At 46.0% G+C, this 18794-nt stretch overlaps 1 protein-coding gene across 1 annotated transcript in view; it reads left to right on the forward strand.

Moving 5' to 3' along the window:
• Positions 1-18794, forward strand: part of LOC142312595 (ovostatin-like) — a 297827-nt gene that overhangs the window by 66742 nt on the left and 212291 nt on the right. The window contains exon 12 of the mRNA XM_075351587.1: positions 15288-15548. Within this exon, the coding sequence (XP_075207702.1) occupies positions 15288-15548 (261 nt within the window). The remainder of the gene's footprint in view (positions 1-15287; positions 15549-18794) is intronic.

The following is an 18794-nucleotide window of genomic DNA, read 5'->3' on the forward strand; positions in this document are numbered from 1 at the left end:
CCATGCGGCACAATGCGGCACTAATTAAAGTCTATGCAGGAAAATCGCAACCGGCAGCAAAAAAAAACGGTTGCGATTTTCCTGCAAAGTGCCGGATTGTGCCGCAGAAGAAAAACCGGAGGTGTGAAAGTACCCTTAAGCTCTCACAAAAGCCACATTTATTGACTTATTCTATAATAATAATATAATAATTTATTCATTTATATAGCGCTATTAATTCCACAGCGCTTTACATACATTGGACACACTGTCCCCATTGGGGCTCACAATCTAAATTCCCTGTCAGTATGTCTTTGGAGTGTGGGAGATTTCTATAAAATATAACCTAATACTGAGCGTCTTGTTCCAAGTTCAGTGGAGTCGTGCAGACTGTGTTGAAACTATTTTTGCTAAGCAAGTATTGACAGTTTAATACGTGGCCAGTGACAAAAGTGAATTAGATTCTGGTGTGTATTGGTGGTTTTTGAGTAAATCGGGAGCAAGAATTAAAAGCTGTCAAAGTTTCATTGGACCCAGTTGCAAGTATTTCAATAGTAAATCTAATCTGCCCACATTTGCTGGAATAGATATACAGATATACGTAGGAGATAGACAGACAGTAGCCGAGTGAAATCACAAAACAAAATGAGCGACAAATCCTTAAAACAAAGTAATGTAGGTAAACCTCAAAAAATTCATACTAAGTGTTTAGGTTCCTCAACTTCACAAGTTGTAGAAACAAAAGGAACACATGTTAAAAAGGATGCAACAACTAATTCTTCCAATAATTTTGGAAAAACATGTTATACAAAACCTACTGAACATACTCTTCTGATATCCAAAAATTCACAAGATTGTAAAGTCTCCACTATGGATACTACTCCAGCTGGTACCAATGCAAAAAGGAAAGGGCCAGCTAGCGATTCCGACTCACAAGAGTCTCCTATTCATAGTCCAGATAAGACTCGACCTAGAATTGATAATTTTGGAAACATGGATGAAATAAAACATTCTAATTCACCAAATACAGAAATAACAAGGATCAATTGCTCAGACCCTTACTTCAATGAGGTTATTAATGCATTCAACCACAATTTAATGCTAGCAATGGACAAACAAACTAAGGTTTTACAGGACACAGTACAACAATTAAATGGCAGAATAAATGCAAACGAGGTCAAAATTAATCAGGTGGAAGAAAAACAAACTCCCTGGAAAAACATCAACTTGATCTAAAAAAAGACGTTTATTACCTCCAACAGAAACTTTCAGACCTCGAAGACAGGAGTAGGAGGAATAATTTTAAACTTAGAGGTATACCTGAAAGTGTTCCATCTAATAAACTCTCAGACTATGTTAAGAATCTTCTTCTAAACATTTTTCCATCTGCATCGGATCTGGAGTTGACAATTGACCGTATCCATTTTTTGCCAAGACCATCTTTTATTGCTGAAGAAACCCCAAGAGATACTATTTTACGTCTGCATTTTTTTGGTACCAAAGAAAGACTTTTAAAATACATGAGAGAAAAGAAAACCCTTCCATCTCCCTATCATCTGATTAAAGTATTCATTGATCTTTCCAAAAACACAATGTCTCTTAGAAAGTCATTTTCATCTGTTACCAGCATACTAAGACAAAAAGGTATTGCTTATAGATGGGGCTTCCCTACAAAATTGTTAATTTATCAAAATGGAAAAACCATACCGATTTTCACTCCTGAAGAAGGCACAAAGTTTCTTTCTTCCTTAGATAACAGAAGAAATCACCAACAACTCCATCATCAACCCACTTGATTTCACGATTTAAAGTCCCTTACTGATGGAGATATTAATTCCAATAGTTGTTATGGAAACATTGATCTGAGTCTAACTAAAATCCTCATTTGCCATGGTTGGCTTCGGAAACTTTCTTTTCCACAAACTTATTCCCCCCACGAAGAGCTTCCATTGTTAGTGGATACTTTGGGAGATCAGTTTGTTAGTTTAGTTGTTACTTCTACTTATCAGATTTTTAATTTCTCGACTGCGGATTATTTGAAAGATTTTGGAAGATATTAATCTTAGATTATAAGTTCTTTTTGTGTTCTTTGTACTTGTAAACTTTGTTGTTATAATTCACTTACATAGTTTAAGGTCTTGTAGAGTAGCGATTTCTTAAAATAGTAATCTCTTATTCTTTGTTTTCAAAAATTTTATTATTAATCTTGCAATAAGGATATTAGCTATTTAGTTATTTCCTACTGTTTATTATAGGTATTCTTAACTTTTTTTTTTTCTTTCGTTTTTGTGTCCCTCTCATTAATTTAAGCAGGCTTGCATCTTATGGCTACAAATTTTTTGTTTTTTAATGTTAAAGGTTTAAATAGTCCAAGGAAAAGATTTATCACGTGGAAGGAAATTAGAGATAACAAAGCAGATGTTGTGTTTTGACAAGAGGTGAAATTTGCTAGATATTCTCATCCTAAATTTCATAATAAAAATTTCCCACACATTTTTTTTCTTCTCTAAACGAAAAAAAAGAGCAGGGGTGTTAATTATGATTAAGAACACTATAACCTTTGATTTAATTGCGGAATACAAAGATCCTGAAGGGAGATTTTTGATCTTAATTGCAAACTTGGATAATAGACCCCATACATTAGTTAATTTATATGCGCCAAATAAAGGGCAAATTAATTTTTTAAATAAATTAATGTCCAAAATCCAAGAGGTCAGAAAGGGAGATCTCCTTATACTGGGTTATTTTAATATTGTCCCAGATGCTCACCTTGATTCCACAGCTCCAAATAGAGAAATTTACCCAACATTAAAAAACTGGCTTTTTGCAAATTAACTTTATGATATTTTTCGTTGTTTGCATACTTCCTCTAAAGAATATACATTTGATTCAGAACCTCATAAAACCTTTTCCCGTATTGATTTAGCTGTTACAGATATTTTTTCTATTACAAAATTTAAAAATTTTACAATAAATCATAAAACCTTTTCGGACCATTCCTCAATTATTTGTAAAGTAGATTTAGGGATCCCAACAAATATGGATTATATATGGAGATGCAATTCAACATTAATACATACTCCCCATTTAAAAGAAGAATTAGAAACCAACATAAAAAATTACTTTCAAGAAAACACGTCGGAATCTATTTGTCCATTTGTCACATGGAATGCACATAAGGCAGTAATTAGAGGTCATTTACCCAATTTTTCGGACTATAAGACGCACCGGACTATAAGACGAACCCTGGATTTAGAGGAGGAAAATAGGAAAATAAAATTTTAAGCAAAAAAATGTGGTCATGACACTGTTATGGGGTGAGGATCTGCTGCTGACACTGTTATGGGGGTAATGTCCCCAAATTCTCTACTACGATACCCCATCCTGGTAATGATCCTCCTGCCTTGTATATGATCCTGCTATAAACCCCCATCCTGCTCATATACCCCTATCCTGCTTATACCAGCATCCTGCTCATATTCCCCCATCCTGTTCATATACCCCCATCCTATTGATATACCCCCATCCATCCTGCTCATATTCCCCCATCCATCCTGCTCACATACCCCCATCCTGTTCATATACCCCAATCCTGTTCATATACCCCCATCCTGTTCATATACCCCCATCCATCCTGTTCATATACCCCCATCCATCCTGTTCATATACTCCCATCCTGTTCATATACCCCATCCTGTTCATATACCCCCATCCATCCTGCTCATATACTCCCATCCTGTTCATATACCCCATCCTGTTCATATAACCCCCATCCTGTTCATATACCCCCCATCCATCCTGCTCATATACTCCCATCCTGTTCATATACCCCCATCACGTTCATATACCCCCCATCCATCCTGCTCATATACTCCCATCCTGTTCATATACCCCATCCTGTTCATATACCCCCATCCTATTGATATACCCCCCATCCATCCTGCTCATATACTCCCATCCTGTTCATATACCCCATCCTGTTCATATTACCCCCATCCTGTTCATATACCCCCCATCCATCCTGCTCATATACTCCCATCCTGTTCATATACCTCCATCCTGTTCATATACCCCCCATCCTGTTCATATACCCCCCATCCATCCTGTTCATATACTCCCATCCTGTTCATATACCCCATCCTGTTCATATACCCCCCATCCTGTTCATATACCCCCCATCCATCCTGCTCATATACTCCCATCCTGTTCATATACCCCATCCTGTTCATATACCCCATCCTGTTCATATACCCCCCATCCATCCTGCTCATATACTCCCATCCTGTTCATATACCTCCATCCTGTTCATATACCCCCCATCCTGTTCATATACCCCCCCATCCATCCTGCTCATATACTCCCATCCTGTTCATATACCCCCATCCTGTTCATATACCCCCCATCCATCCTGTTCATATACTCCCATCCTGTTCATATACCCCCCATCCATCCTGTTCATATACTCCCATCCTGTTCATATACCCCCATCCTATTGATATACCCCCCATCCATCCTGCTCATATACTCCCATCCTGTTCATATACCCCATCCTGTTCATATACCCCCATTCTGTTCATATACCCCCCATCCATCCTGCTCATATACTCCCATCCTGCTATATGCCCCCATCGTGCTCATATACCATCCTGGTATATGGCCTGTATCCTATAGCACAGAGAAAAAAAAACAAACGTTTATACTCACCTTTTCCTCACTCCCTGCAGCCGATCATCTTCCTCTCTGCACCACTGACCTGTGTGTGTGTGTGTGTGTGTGTGTGTGTGTGTGTGTGGAGCCGTTCCCCTGCAGCACGCGATGTCTTCCTGTTTGTGCCGATCAGCACAGATCAGGTGACCGGCACAGACCGGAAGACATCGCGTGCTACAGGGGGACGGCTCGACACACTGGGACGGGTGAGTGTACTGATTCACTGCACCCCGTACTGATGATGACGCGTGGGGGGCTGTGAACACAACCGCACATGATCACTCCAGGCTGTAATTGCCAGGGGTGATCATGCGGGCCGGCTCTTTACTATGTGCGCGTCCCCGCTCGTCCTCCCGCCCACCTGTCAGCGCCGGCTTCAGTGGTCACACTGCTACAGCCTGCTCGTGCCCCCGATGACCGGCTCCACCGCAGCACCCTTGTTCCCAGCTGCAGCCCTATAGTCAGACCATAAGGCGCACCCCCATCTTTCCCCCAACATTTGGGGGGAAAAAAGTGCGTCTTATGGTCCAAAAAATACGGTAATTAAAATAATTCAGTCAGACTTAAAAAACTTACAAATACAAAAACAAAATATGAACTCACTTGGTTTGGAAGAATATCCTCTATTAAAATGATGATTATTCCAAAAATATTATACTATTTTAGAACTATTCCCCTTTTTATTCCAGAAAATTACTAAGTGTGAGTAAGATTCAGTCTCTCATTAATACCTTTGTTTCAAATAAAAAAAGAACAAGGGTAGCTAACTATATTCTAATGAAAAAGAAAAAAGAGGAGGCTTAGGCTTACCTAATATTTACAGTTATTTCTATACTAATTTAATTAGACAAAGTCAAATGTGGTTTAAAGATAATCTTACTACTACATGGAAAGAGATTGAAACTGACTTACATAATAATATTCCTTTATATTCATTAATCATTAATAATCTAATGAATCCTCATCAACCTCTTCCTGAATCTCCCATTTTATGTGCAACTATCTTAACATGGAGAAAATTAGCGGCTTTAAATCAAAAAAGTAATAAATATGAGCAAATAAAGAATATACCCCTTACCTTTTTCAATTGGCTCCCAGAAGTCAAAACTCCAGAATTATGGAGGAAGAGAAATCTAAAAAAAAATTTGGATCTACATGATGGGACTAATTTTATTCCTTTTCAAATTCTAAAAAAACAACATGATTTACCAGATATTGATTTCTACAGCTATTTATCCATCCGAAAAATTATCTCCGCTTTACTAAAAGACAACCATTTATTAACTGAACAATCTTGTAATCTTATCTGTAATGCCAATAATAATATTATTTGGCAAACTAGATGAATATATGAAATATTCAACAGAGACATTCTCTTTGAAAAAAGGCCATTTATGATAAAATGGGAAAAAGAGTTAAAAAACACCTTTTCCTTGGAAAAGTGGAATAGGTGTATTAGAGATACATACTCCTCTAATATATGTTTAACACTTCATGAAGCTTATTATAAATTGCTTTCTAGGTGGTACTTTACTCCTCATAAGCTATCGCTCTTTTCAAGTAATAATTCCCATTTATGCTGGAGAGGATGTAATTTAAAGGGAGATATTCTTCACATATTTTGGTCTTGTCCCAAATTGAGATGTCTCTGGAGGGAGGTTAACCTTTTAATAAATCAAATTCTTGGAAACAGTATCACTATTAGGCTGCTTTCACACCTCCGGCTTTTGCAATGCGGCAGAATCCGGCACTTTGCAGGAAAACCGCAACCGTTTTTTTTTGCTGCCGGTTGCGTTTTTCCTGCATAGACTTTAATTAGTGCCGCATTGTGCCGCATGGGCTTGCGTTCGGTCCGGTTTTTGCCGCATGCGGCAGATTTAGCCGATGCGGCGGCCGGATGGAACGTTCCCTGCAACGTTTTTTGCTCCGGCAAAAAAAAAAACGCATCGCGCCGCATCCGGCCGATGCGGCGCTTTTCCCAATGCATCCCTATGGATGCCGGATGCGGCACGATGCGGCAAAAACCGCATCCGGCCGCCGCATGCGGTTTTTGCCACTGCGCATGCTCAGTAGCATGCCGCAAGCGGCAAAAACCGGACCGGCCGCATGTAAAAAACTTATGCAAAGGATGCGGTGTTTTCACCGCATCCGTTGCATAGGCTTCACAGCCGGATTGAGCCGCACGGCTCAAACCGGATGTGTGAAAGTAGCCTTACACCTCAAATGGCTCTTCTTTCATTAGATTTAGATAGCATTACCAAAGACAAATACCTAATTATTCACATTTTTTTAATTGTCAAAATTCATATAGCGGCCAAATGGAAAAAGACAGATATACCATCTATTACAGAAATTAAAGACACGATAATGCTTCATAATAATTATGAGAGAAGTTTCGCCACCTTTAATAATCGATACCCAAAATAACAAAAAATTTGGGAAAGATGGAATAACCTAATGATAAACAACTCTACTTAAACCTGTTTTTTTTGGTTTTTTTTTCCCTATCCCAGTTATATATTTAATAATTTATGTTTCTAAAATATCCTTGTGGTTATGATTGATCGATATGTTGTGATTTGGTGATTTCCACTCCAATGAGTAAAGAAGACAGATTAAAAGTTGATGTATTTTATTGTTATAGTAGTTTAGTATGTAGTGGTTAAATTTAAAAGTAACATTCTATAACCTAGAATATTGACATGTGAGTTGTTTACTAAAATCAGCAATGTATATTTTCATAACATGTCTGGTTATAATCATATTACTTTGTGTTAAATTAATAAAAACATTTAAAAGGAAAAAAAAAGGTCTATCTGGGACAAATATTGGCTTTGCTGAATGGGAAGGGTGAGCACAAAATCTGGTCTCATCTATGGTCATGGAGGATGTAATCTACTATGTCAGGGTAATAATGATGATATAAGACAGAAAATGCCACATTTTACTTCCAGGTGAGACATTTTGGAGATGTGGAAAGGACTACTGGTCTCACAGCCATTGTACAAGTGGAATAAAATGCAAAAGATGATCACTGAAACCCTAAAGGGAACATTAAAGATATAAAGGAAAATCTGGCAGAAGATTTTTGCCACATAATCTCACTACAGTATGATGTAGAAATCAAGACTCTGATTCCAGGGATCTGGCACTTCCTAAGCAGCTTACTGTAGTTTCAATGCAATGAGTGTTTTAGCAGCAAGAGATTATCACTGCAGGACTAGGTCTCATGTGAAAGGTAGTCCAGCTAATTTGTGTAACCCCACCTACACCCCTGATTGAGCACCCGAGCATGGTAGTGCTCACTCATCACTAGTTTCAAATACAGAACACCTGAGCATGGTAGTACTCACTCATCACTAGTTACACGTACAGAGCACCTGAGCATGGTAGTGCCCGCTCATCACTAGTTACCAGTATTGAGCACCCGAGCATGGTAGTGCCCGCTCATCACTAGTTAGAAATACTGAGCACCCGAGCATGGTAGTGCCCACTCATCACTAGTTACAAGTACTGAGCACCCGAGCATGGTAGTGCTCACTCATCACTAGTTACAAGTACTGAGCACCCGAGCATTGTAGTGCTCCCTCATCACTAGTTACAAGTACTGAGCACCCGAGCATGGTAGTGCCCGCTCAACACTAGTTACGAGTACAGAGCACCCGAGCATGGTAGTGCCCGCTCATCACTGGTTACGAATACTGAGCACCCGAGCATGGTAGTGCTCACTCATCACTAGTTACAAGTACTGAGCACCCGAGCATTGTAGTGCTCCCTCATCACTAGTTACAAGTACTGAGCACCCGAGCATGGTAGTGCCCGCTCATCACTAGTTACGAGTACAGAGCACCCGAGCATGGTAGTGCTCACTCATCACTAGTTACAAATACAGAGCACCTGAGCATGGTAGTGCCCGCTCATCACTAGTTACCAGTATTGAGCACCCGAGCATGGTAGTGCCTGCTCATCACTAGTTACAAGTACTGAGCACCCGAGCATTGTAGTGCTCCCTCATCACTAGTTACAAGTACTGAGCACCCGAGCATGGTAGTGCCTGCTCATCACTAGTTACGAGTACAGAGCACTTGAGCATTGTAGTGCCCGCTCATCACTAGTCACGAGTACTGAGCACCCGAGTGTCGCGGGCGGAGGGGACGCACTCGCCACGCTCGGGTCCGGGGCTTCTGCTGCTGCTGCTCAGTGGCTCGAGCAGTGGCCCGGACCCGGGGACTCGAGCAGCGCTCCTCACCCGTGAGTGAAAAGAGGGGTGGTATGTTTAGGGAGATTGTTCGTGACGCCACCCACGGGACGTGGTGATGATGGCACCCCCGCTGCTGGTAACGGGATGCCCGGGAGAGATGGTAGAGTACAGCTGGGATGTTGTCCCCTCCGTGGGTAGGGGGGTTGGTGATCCCGGGGCCAGGTGGTGTGACGGGGAGGCTGGATGGCTGGGGTGCAGGGACTGCACGGTGCCGGACGGCACTGGTGTACTCACTCAGACAATCACTGACAGAGTCGTTGGTAAACCAAAAATGGCCGGATGGACGGGTCCCGCAGCCGGCTGCAGTGTTGATGTTGTGCTCTCCCCGGACGGCTGATGGTGGTTGTCTTTCCCTGCACCTTTAAGAATGTTCCTGACTCCTGTGGTTGCCCACCGGTAGTCCGCTCCCCGGCGTATAGGTGCCGTAGGAGCCCGTTTTGCCCGCAGGCGCTGGCCCTAGGATCTCTAGCCTGTGGTGGTGGCTGTATATCCTCACGGTGTGAGCGGTTGCCTTCAATCGGGACTTGGTTGTTAGGGAACCCCGGGGGTTCCTGTCACATTCGGATTTGACTATTGACGGCGGCTCCAAGCCTGGTCGGGGTCTGATGGCCCTGCCTGTGTGCTTAGCTTCACTCCGTTCCCCGGTCCGGTACCGGCGGGCTGACGCCTGACCCCGGTCCTTACGGCTCTGCGGAGTTCCACCAACTCCTGCAGACGGCCACCACCGTCTGCTAACCTTGCTGTCAGTGCCTGGGCTCCGACCCAGACACTTCAAGTCTTTACTCCTCTCACTTTCACCTCCAAGACTCATCTGACACTTTTCCCGCCTCCAGACCTGTGAATTCCTCGGTGGGTGGGGCCAACCGCCTGGCTCCGCCCCACCTGGTGTGGACATCAGACCCTGGAGGGAGGCAAAAAGGGTTTTTGGCTGACTGTTGTAACTGTCTAGGGTGGGGGGGTGTGTATGTTGGTATGTATGTGACTACCTGGCTAGTCCATGGCGTCACACGAGCATGGTAGTGCCCGCTCATCACTAGTTACGAGTACTGAGCACCCGAGCAAGGTAGTGCCCGCTCATCAGTAGTCACGAGTACCGAGCACCGGATCATGGTAGTGCCCGCTCATCACTAGTTACGAGTACTAAGCACCCAAGCATGGTAGTGCCCACTCATCACTAGTTAGGAGTACTGCGCACCTGAGCATGGTAGTGCCCGCTCATCACTAGTTAGGAGTCCTGCGCACCCGAGCATAGTAGTGCCCACTTATCAATAGTTACGAGTACTGAGTACCTGAGCATGGTAGCGCTCCCTCATCACTAGTTAGGAGTACTGAGCACCTGAGCATGGTAGTGCTCACTAATCACTAGTTAGGAGCACTGAGCACCCGAGCATGGTAGTGCCCGCTCATCACTAGTTACGAGTACTGAGCACCTGAGCATGGTAGTGCCCACTCACCACTAGTTATGAGTACTGAGCATCTGAGCATGGTAGTGCTCGCTCATCACTAGTTACGAGTACTGCGCACCCGAGCATGGTAGTGCCCACCCATCACTAGTTAGGAGTACAGAGCACCCGAGCATGGTAGTGCCCGCTCATCACTAGTTACGAGTACTGGGCACCCAAGCATGGTAGTGCTCACTCATCACTAGTTACGAGTACAGAGCACCCGAGCATGGTAGTGCTCACTCATCACTAGTTAGAAGTACTGCGCACCTCAGCATGGTAATGCCCGCTCATCACTAGTTACGAGTACTGAGCACCCAAGCATGGTAGTGCCCAATCGTCACTAGTTAGGAGTACTGCGCACCTGAGCATGGTAGTGCCCGCTCATCACTAGTTAGGAGTCCTGCGCACCCGAGCATAGTAGTGCCCACTTATCAATAGTTACGAGTACTGAGTACCCAAGCATGGTAGCGCTCCCTCATCACTAGTTACGAGTACAGAGCATCCGAGCATGGTAGTGCTCACTAATCACTAGTTAGGAGCACTGAGCACCCGAGCTTGGTAGTGCTCGATCATCACTAGGTACAAGTACCGAGCACCCGAGCATGGTAGTGCCCACCCATCACTAGTTACGAGTACTGAGCACCTGAGCATGGTAGTGCTCGCTCATCACTAGTTACGAGTACTGCGCACCCGAGCATGGTAGTGCCCACCCATCACTAGTTAGGAGTATTGAGCACCCAAGCATCTTAGTGCCCACTCATCACTAGTTAGGAGTACTGCGCACCTGAGCATGGTGGTGCTCACTAATTACCAGTTACGGGTACTGAGCATCCGAGCATGGTAGTGCCCGCTCGTCACTAGTTACGAGTACTGAGCACCCGAGCATGATAGCGCTTTCTCATCACTAGTTACGAGTACCGAGCACCCGAGCATGGTAGTGCTGGCTCCTCACTAGTTACGAGTACTGAGCACCCGAGCATAGTAGTGCTCATTCATTACTAGATGAGAGTACTGAGCACTCAAGCATGGTAGTGCTCACTCATCTGTAGTTATGTGGTAGTGCTCGCTCATCACTAGTTCCGAGTTCCGAGCACCCGATCATGGTAGTGCCTGCTCATCACTAGGTACAAGTACCGAGCACCCGAGCATGGTAGTACCCGCTCATCACTAGTTACGAGTACTGAGCACCTGAGCATGGTAGTGCTCGCTCATCACTAGGTACAAGTACCGAGCACCCGAGCATGGTAGTGCCCGCTCATCACTAGTTACGAGTACTGAGCACCTGAGCATGATAGTGCCCACTCATCACTAGTTATGAGTACCTGTGACGCCCTGGCAAAGCCAGGTTGTCACAGAAAGAGTTAATCCTCCTTGGTAACCTGATCCCACACCGATGCAGCAGGACAAACCACATCCCCCAGTGTAAGAGAAAAACAGAGCAGAGGGGAGGGGCTGGAGCAGAGTGTGTGGAGGGACAGACAGAAGAGGAGTCTGGAGTTGTAGCTCCCAGGCTGATAGTGAAGCGTGCTCCGAGAAGGCCGGGACAGGCTGTGAGTGAGGAAGGGGCCAGAGGTAGCCGGGCAGGGTAGTGGCCCCCCGGTACCTGGGTGACCCGGATCACTGCAGGGGAGTGGATTCCCCGTTCCCGGCTGAGGAGAGAGAGGAAGAGAGTGGCGAGAGAGGCACCTGGCTGCAGGGAAAGAACAACAGGAGCTGCTGCACCGTGTGTGGGACACTAACACCCCCGTACCGAAGGCTGTGGACACCGGCAATTCCTAGTTACCAGTGACTCTGTGTGAAATACTTGTGAGTACGCCCGTGCCCTCAGGCACCGCACTGCAGCACTGTGCCCTGCTCCCTGCTTATCCCCGAACGGGCCCCGGGACCAACTGCCCCTACCCACGGAGGGGTTAACATCTAAGCTGCATCCCAACACCGTTCCCGGGAGTCCCGCACCTTCATCGCAGCGGTGGTGTCCACAATCACCACAACCGTGGGTGGCATAACAACAATCAATCTCCCTTACCAAACCCCCTTTTACTGTGGAGCCTGGGATCACAGACCGGGTCACGCCACCGTGATACCCACAGAAGTGACCCCGTGGCCCGGATCTGAGTACCCCTGGTCCCCGGGCGACACATACTGAGCACCCGAGGATGGTAGTGCTCGCTCCTCATTAGTTATGAGTACTAAGCACCCAAGCATAGTAGTGCTCATTGATTACTAGATGAGAGTACTGAGCACTCGAGCATGGTAGTGCTCGTTCATTACTAGATGAGAGCACTGAGCACCCGAGCATTGTAGAGCCCACTCATCACTAGTTACGTGTACTGAGCACCCGAGCATGGTAATGCTCGTTCATCACTAGTTACGAATTCTGAGCACCTGAGCATGGTAGTGCTCGTTCATCACTAGGTACAAGTACCGAGCACCCTAGCATGGTAGTGCCCACTCATCACTAAATATGAGTACCGAACACTCGAGCATGGTAGTGCTCGTTCATTACTAGATGAGAGCACTGAGCACCCGAGCATTGTAGTGCTCACTCATCACTAGTTACGAGTACAGAGCACCTGAGCATGGTAGTGCCCACTCATCACTAGTTCAGAGTTCTGAGCACACGAGCATGGTATTGCTCGCTCCTCATTAGTTATGAGTACTAAGCACCCGAGCATAGTAGTGCTCATTCATTACTAGATGAGAGTACTGAGCACTCAAGCATGGTATTGCTCACTCATCTGTAGTTACCTGTACTGAGCACCTGAGCATGGTAGTGCTCGTTCATCACTAGTTACGAGTACTGAGCACCCGAGCATGATAGTGCCCGCTCATCACTAGTTATGAGTAACGAGCACCCGAACATGGTAGTGCTCGCTCATCACTAGTTACAAGTACTGAGCACCTGAGCATGGTAGTGCCGACTCATCACTAGGTCCAAGTACCGAGCATCCGAGCATGGTAGTGCCCACTCATCACTAGTTACCAGTACCGAGCACCCAAACATGGTACTGCATGGTCATCACTAGTTACGAGTACCGAGCACCCGAGCATGGTATTGCCCACTCATCACTAGTTGCGTGTACTGAGCACCCGAGCATGGTAATGCTTACTCAATAGTAGTTACGAGTACTGAGCACCCGAGCATTGTAGTGCCCACTCATCACTAGTTGCGTGTACTGAGCACCCGAGCATGGTAGTGCTCGTTCATCACTAGTTACGAGTTCGGAGCACCCGATCATGGTAGTGCCCGCTCATCACTAGGTACAAGTACCGAGCACCCGAGCATGGTAGTGCCCGCTCATCACTAGTTACGAGTACAGAGCACCTGAGCATGGTAGTGCTCGCTCATCACTATTTACGAGTACAGAGCACCTGAGCATGGTAGTGCTCGCTCATCACTATTTACGAGTACAGAGCACCTGAGCATGGTAGTGCCCACTCATCACTAGTTACGAGTACCGAGCACCCGAGCATGGTAGTGCTCACTAATCACTAGTTATGAGTACTAAGCACCTGAGCATAGTAGTGCTCGTTCATTACTAGTTGAGAGTACTGAGCACTTGAGCATGGTAGTGCTCATTCATCAGTAGTTACGAATACTGAGCACCCGGGCATGGTAGTGCTTGCTCATCACTAGGTACGAGTACCGAGCACCCAAACATGGTAGTGCTCGTTTATCACTAGTTACGAGTTCCAAGCACCCGAGCATGGTAGTGCCCGCTCATCACTAGCTACGAGTACTGAGCACCCGAGCATGGTAGTGCCCGCTCATCACTAGTTACGAGTACTGAGCACCCGAGCATGGTAGTGCCCGCTCATCACTAGTTACGAGTACTGAGCACCCGAGCATGGTAGTGCTCACTCATCACTATTTACGAGTACAGAGCACACGAGCATGGTAGTGCTCGCTCATCACTAGTTACGAGTACTGAGCACCTGAGCATGGTAGTGCTCGCTCATCACTAGTTACGAGTACTGAGCACCCGAGCATGGTAGTGCTCACTCATCACTATTTACGAGTACTGAGCACCCGAGCATGGTAGTGCCCGCTCATCACTAGTTACGAGTACAGAGCACTCGAGCATGGTAGTGCCCGCTCATCACTATTTACGAGTACTGAGCACCCGAGCATGGTAGTGCCCGCTCATCACTAGTTACGAGTACTGAGCACCCGAGCATGGTAGTGCCCGCTCATCACTAGTTACGAGTACTGAGCACCCGAGCATGGTAGTGCTCACTCATCACTATTTACGAGTACAGAGCACACGAGCATGGTAGTGCTCGCTCATCACTAGTTACGAGTACTGAGCACCTGAGCATGGTAGTGCTCGCTCATCACTAGTTACGAGTACTGAGCACCCGAGCATGGTAGTGCTCACTCATCACTATTTACGAGTACTGAGCACCCGAGCATGGTAGTGCCCGCTCATCACTAGTTACGAGTACAGAGCACTCGAGCATGGTAGTGCCCGCTCATCACTATTTACGAGTACTGAGCACCCGAGCATGGTAGTGCCCGCTCATCACTGATCATGAGATTTTCATCTATGTTTTCAACAAAAAAGTTCTCATAGAAAAAGAATTGGGGTGTATAAATATTCTCTATTATTGTGAGATTATGGTAGTGATATACTGCAACTTTAATAAAGGTCATTTGTAGATTTGATTTCCTTCTGTAGGACTGAGAGAAGTTTTGGAGTCTTTATGTTCCCAGCATTAGCGTCTGCCTATTATCGTCATACCCCTGCTAGTCACTGATTGTCCAAGTGCACTTCAGTTTATCACGGGTGTGGGGGTGATAGAATGTTTTATATCATTTCTGCCCAATTTAATGCCTTCATATGCCAACAATTATCTTTTTGCATAATAAACATTTTTGTTTTCTCCTTTTCCAGGCGAGCTATCCAAATGAAGACCAATCTTATGTCACGAATCAGTATCAACCTTTCCCAAAATATCCTTATGCTCAGACGATCGTTTATCTCTTTTTCTCTGAGTCGGATAGCGTCCTACAAATAAAACCAATACAAGGACCACTCTCCTGCAATAAGAATCATTCCATAGAGGTGGAATACAGAGTCACCGAGGCCGGAGTCGGGAGAGATGCCACGTCAGTGACGTTCTACCACATGGTAGGTGTGAAGGGAGGAAAGTCTGTCAACACAATGTGTTATATGACGTCCCGATGAGATGCTCTTGAAGACGTTTCAACCTTTAAGAGCAGATGAAGCCTTATGGGTACTTTGCACGTTGCGACATTGCTACTGCGATATTGTCAGAGTCAAATCGAAAGTGACGCACATCCGGCGCCGGTAACGACGTCGCAACGTGTAAAGCCTAGATGCGCCGATAAACGATCGCAAAAGCGTCAAAAATTGGTGATCTGTGTAGCGTCGGACATTTTCATAATGTCGCACCGATGTTGTTCGTCGTTCCTGCGGCAGCACACGTCGCTGTGTGTGAAGCCGCATGAGCAAGGAACATCTCCTTACCTGCCTCCACCGGCAATGCGGAAGGAAAGAGGTGGGTGGGATGTTTACATCCCGCTCATCTCCACCCCTCCGCTTCTATTGGCCGCCTGCCGTGTGACGTCGCTGTGACGCCGCACGATCCGCCCCCTTAGGAAGGAGGCGGGTCGCCGGCCAGAGCGACGTCGCAGGGCAGGTAAGGCTACTTTCACACATCAGTTTTTTGCAATCAGGCACAATCCGTTTTGTGCCTGATGCAACGGATCAGTCTCAGAGAGTGTAAAAAGTGATGCGACGGATCCAGTAAAAAAACGGATCCGTTTTTTTTTGGTTTTTTTTTTTTTAAAGCTGAGAGAGAGGGAGAGACCATCATCATTGCGCACGCATCATCACCACACACATCCCGGCACTCCCGCACGCATCAACACCGCACACAGCACACATCCTGGCACTCCCGCACGCATCATCACCGCACATACACAGGCACTACCTCAGTGACGTCACTGCTGACAGCGCGACTTCCTTCAGTTGCCGCATGGAGCTCCTAGGAGCGGCGGTGTTTTACTGCCGCTCCTGTCAGCTTCATGTAGCAGAGCTGAAATCGTCGCGGGACCTCGTGGATTACGTCGGACCTGGAGGGGTATTAATGGATTTTAATAAAATGGAGAAAGGGGGTGTTTTTTTGTCTGTTATTCCAAATAAAGTATTTTTTTGGGTGTATGTGTTTATTTACTTTCACTTGCAGGTTAATCATTGGGGGTGTCTCATAGACGCCTGCCATGATTAACCCCTTATTACCTCGATTGCCACCGTACCAGGGTAATTCGGGATGAGCCGGGTAGAGTCCCGGAACTGTCGCATCTAATGGATGCAGCAATTCCGGGCGGCTGCTGGCTGATATTGTTAGGGTGGTGGGCTCCCCATAACATGGGGCTCCCCATCCTGAGAATACCAGACTTCAGCCATGTGGCTTTATCTTGGCTGGTATCAAAATGGAGGGGGACCACACGTGTTTTTTTTAATTATTTATTTATTTTACTGCAAGATATAGACCCGCCCACCGGCGGCTGTGATTGGTTACAGTGAGACAGCTGTCACTCAGCGTGGGGGCGTGTCTGACTGCAACCAATCATAGGCGCAGGTGGGCGGGGAAAGGAGGGAATACCAGATTGAATAATGGGCGGCCGGCATTTTCAAATCAGGAGAAGCCACCAGCAGTGTGACAGCTGTGCAGTGCCGCGCCGCTGATCGGTGAGTGGGTGAGAGTGAGTGAGTGTGAGAGCGATAGAGAGAGGCTGGGGCCACATGGGGCACTACTGCGATGCTCGCATCACACTCGGCTCGCGCTGGTAGCACAGCAGGAGCCAAGTGTCATGTGAGTGTCCCTGCATCTGTGGTCCGACCGTGCGAGCAGACCACAGCTGCCGGGGGGCGGCCAGGCTCTCAGGAGGGGCGGGCCAGCACGGAGGAGGGGAAGGTGGGATTTCTCTCCCTCTCTCCTCTGTAGCCGGCTATTGCGACTCTCGCTCTGCACGCACGGTACACCGGTGTACCGCGAGTGCAGTGTGATTTTTTTTTTTTCTCTCGCCCCATTCACTTGAATGGGGGCGAGAGGAAAAGAGTCTCGCATTACAGTCGCAGCATGCTGCGATTGTTTTCTCGGTCCGATTAGGACTGAGAAAATAATATCTCATGTGCGCAGACACACAGGCTAGAATTGGTCCGAGTGGAATGCGTTGTTTTATCACACTCCACTCGCACCGATTTTCTTAGGCCAGAGAGAGAGAGAGATTTTCTGACAAGCAATTAATTTATATCACTTCTGGGCATGCTCAGAAGTAAAAACCGAATCTGGTACATGCTTCCGGCATTTGATGCATGCCACCGGATTCGGCGTGCATAGACTTTCATTATGCACCATGCCGCACCCGGCACAATGCAGTTTTTTGTCGGAGACAAAAAACGTTACAAGAGACGTTCCATCCGGCCGCCGCATTAGCCAATTACGATAGATCCAGCAAAAGCCGGATGTAACGCAAGGCCATCAGGCACAATCCGGCGCTAATACAAATCAATGGGAATAAAACTGATCCGGTGCCGGATCTGTTTTATCCGTTTTTTTCCGGATTGTGCCTGATGGAAAAAAAACTGATGTGTGAAAGTAGCCTAAGTGCGTGTGAAGCTGCCGTAGCGATAATGTTCGCTACGGCAGCTATCACAAGATATCGCATGTGCGACAGGGGCGGGGACTATCGCGCTCGGCATCGCTAGCATCGTACCCCTTAGAACTTTCTGTGACCTGAGAGGTCAGAGGTTATGGTCAGAGATGACAAGTAATGGCATATTGGTGGATCCAATAACATCACTTGGAAAACATTGAATAGATTCATTGTGAACCGTCACATAAGACAAGGATTCTGGTGGAATCTGGCTGCAAAATCTCCTCCAAGTAGGGTTATTCCTGGTGCACTTTTGGATTCCACTAGATCCAGTTTAGTACTCGGGTCATTTGACGTTTGTTACAAGTTTGATGTGGATTCTGGCACGGATTTTGCATGTTTTCCCAGCTCTTTACTCATCAGTTCCTGTGACCAAGGGGCTCTGTCCTCAGACATACAGGTCAAGTAAAGGGGTTGTCCACAACTAAGATATTGGTGACTAGATTTGAGCAAAAATATTTGCAGAACCCACCGGAAAGCCTTCCAAACCTCTATTTTTGGCACTTCTTCCGATTAATAGACCCGGTATCACATCATGTGAGTATCACGCTGCAATAATAACATTTGTCCCTGACCTGCTAATCAAGGATATCTGCATGTAGGAATATGTATGCACGTCTCTGGTCTGGTGGCCATCGACTACCAATGTGGTTACTGGATCAGGGTCTTGTGAATCAATTTATTCAACTCTCTTGATGATTTATTCTTTGGATTG

This window comes from Anomaloglossus baeobatrachus, chromosome 5 (genome assembly GCF_048569485.1).
Source record: "Anomaloglossus baeobatrachus isolate aAnoBae1 chromosome 5, aAnoBae1.hap1, whole genome shotgun sequence".
NCBI lineage: Eukaryota > Metazoa > Chordata > Amphibia > Anura > Aromobatidae > Anomaloglossus > Anomaloglossus baeobatrachus.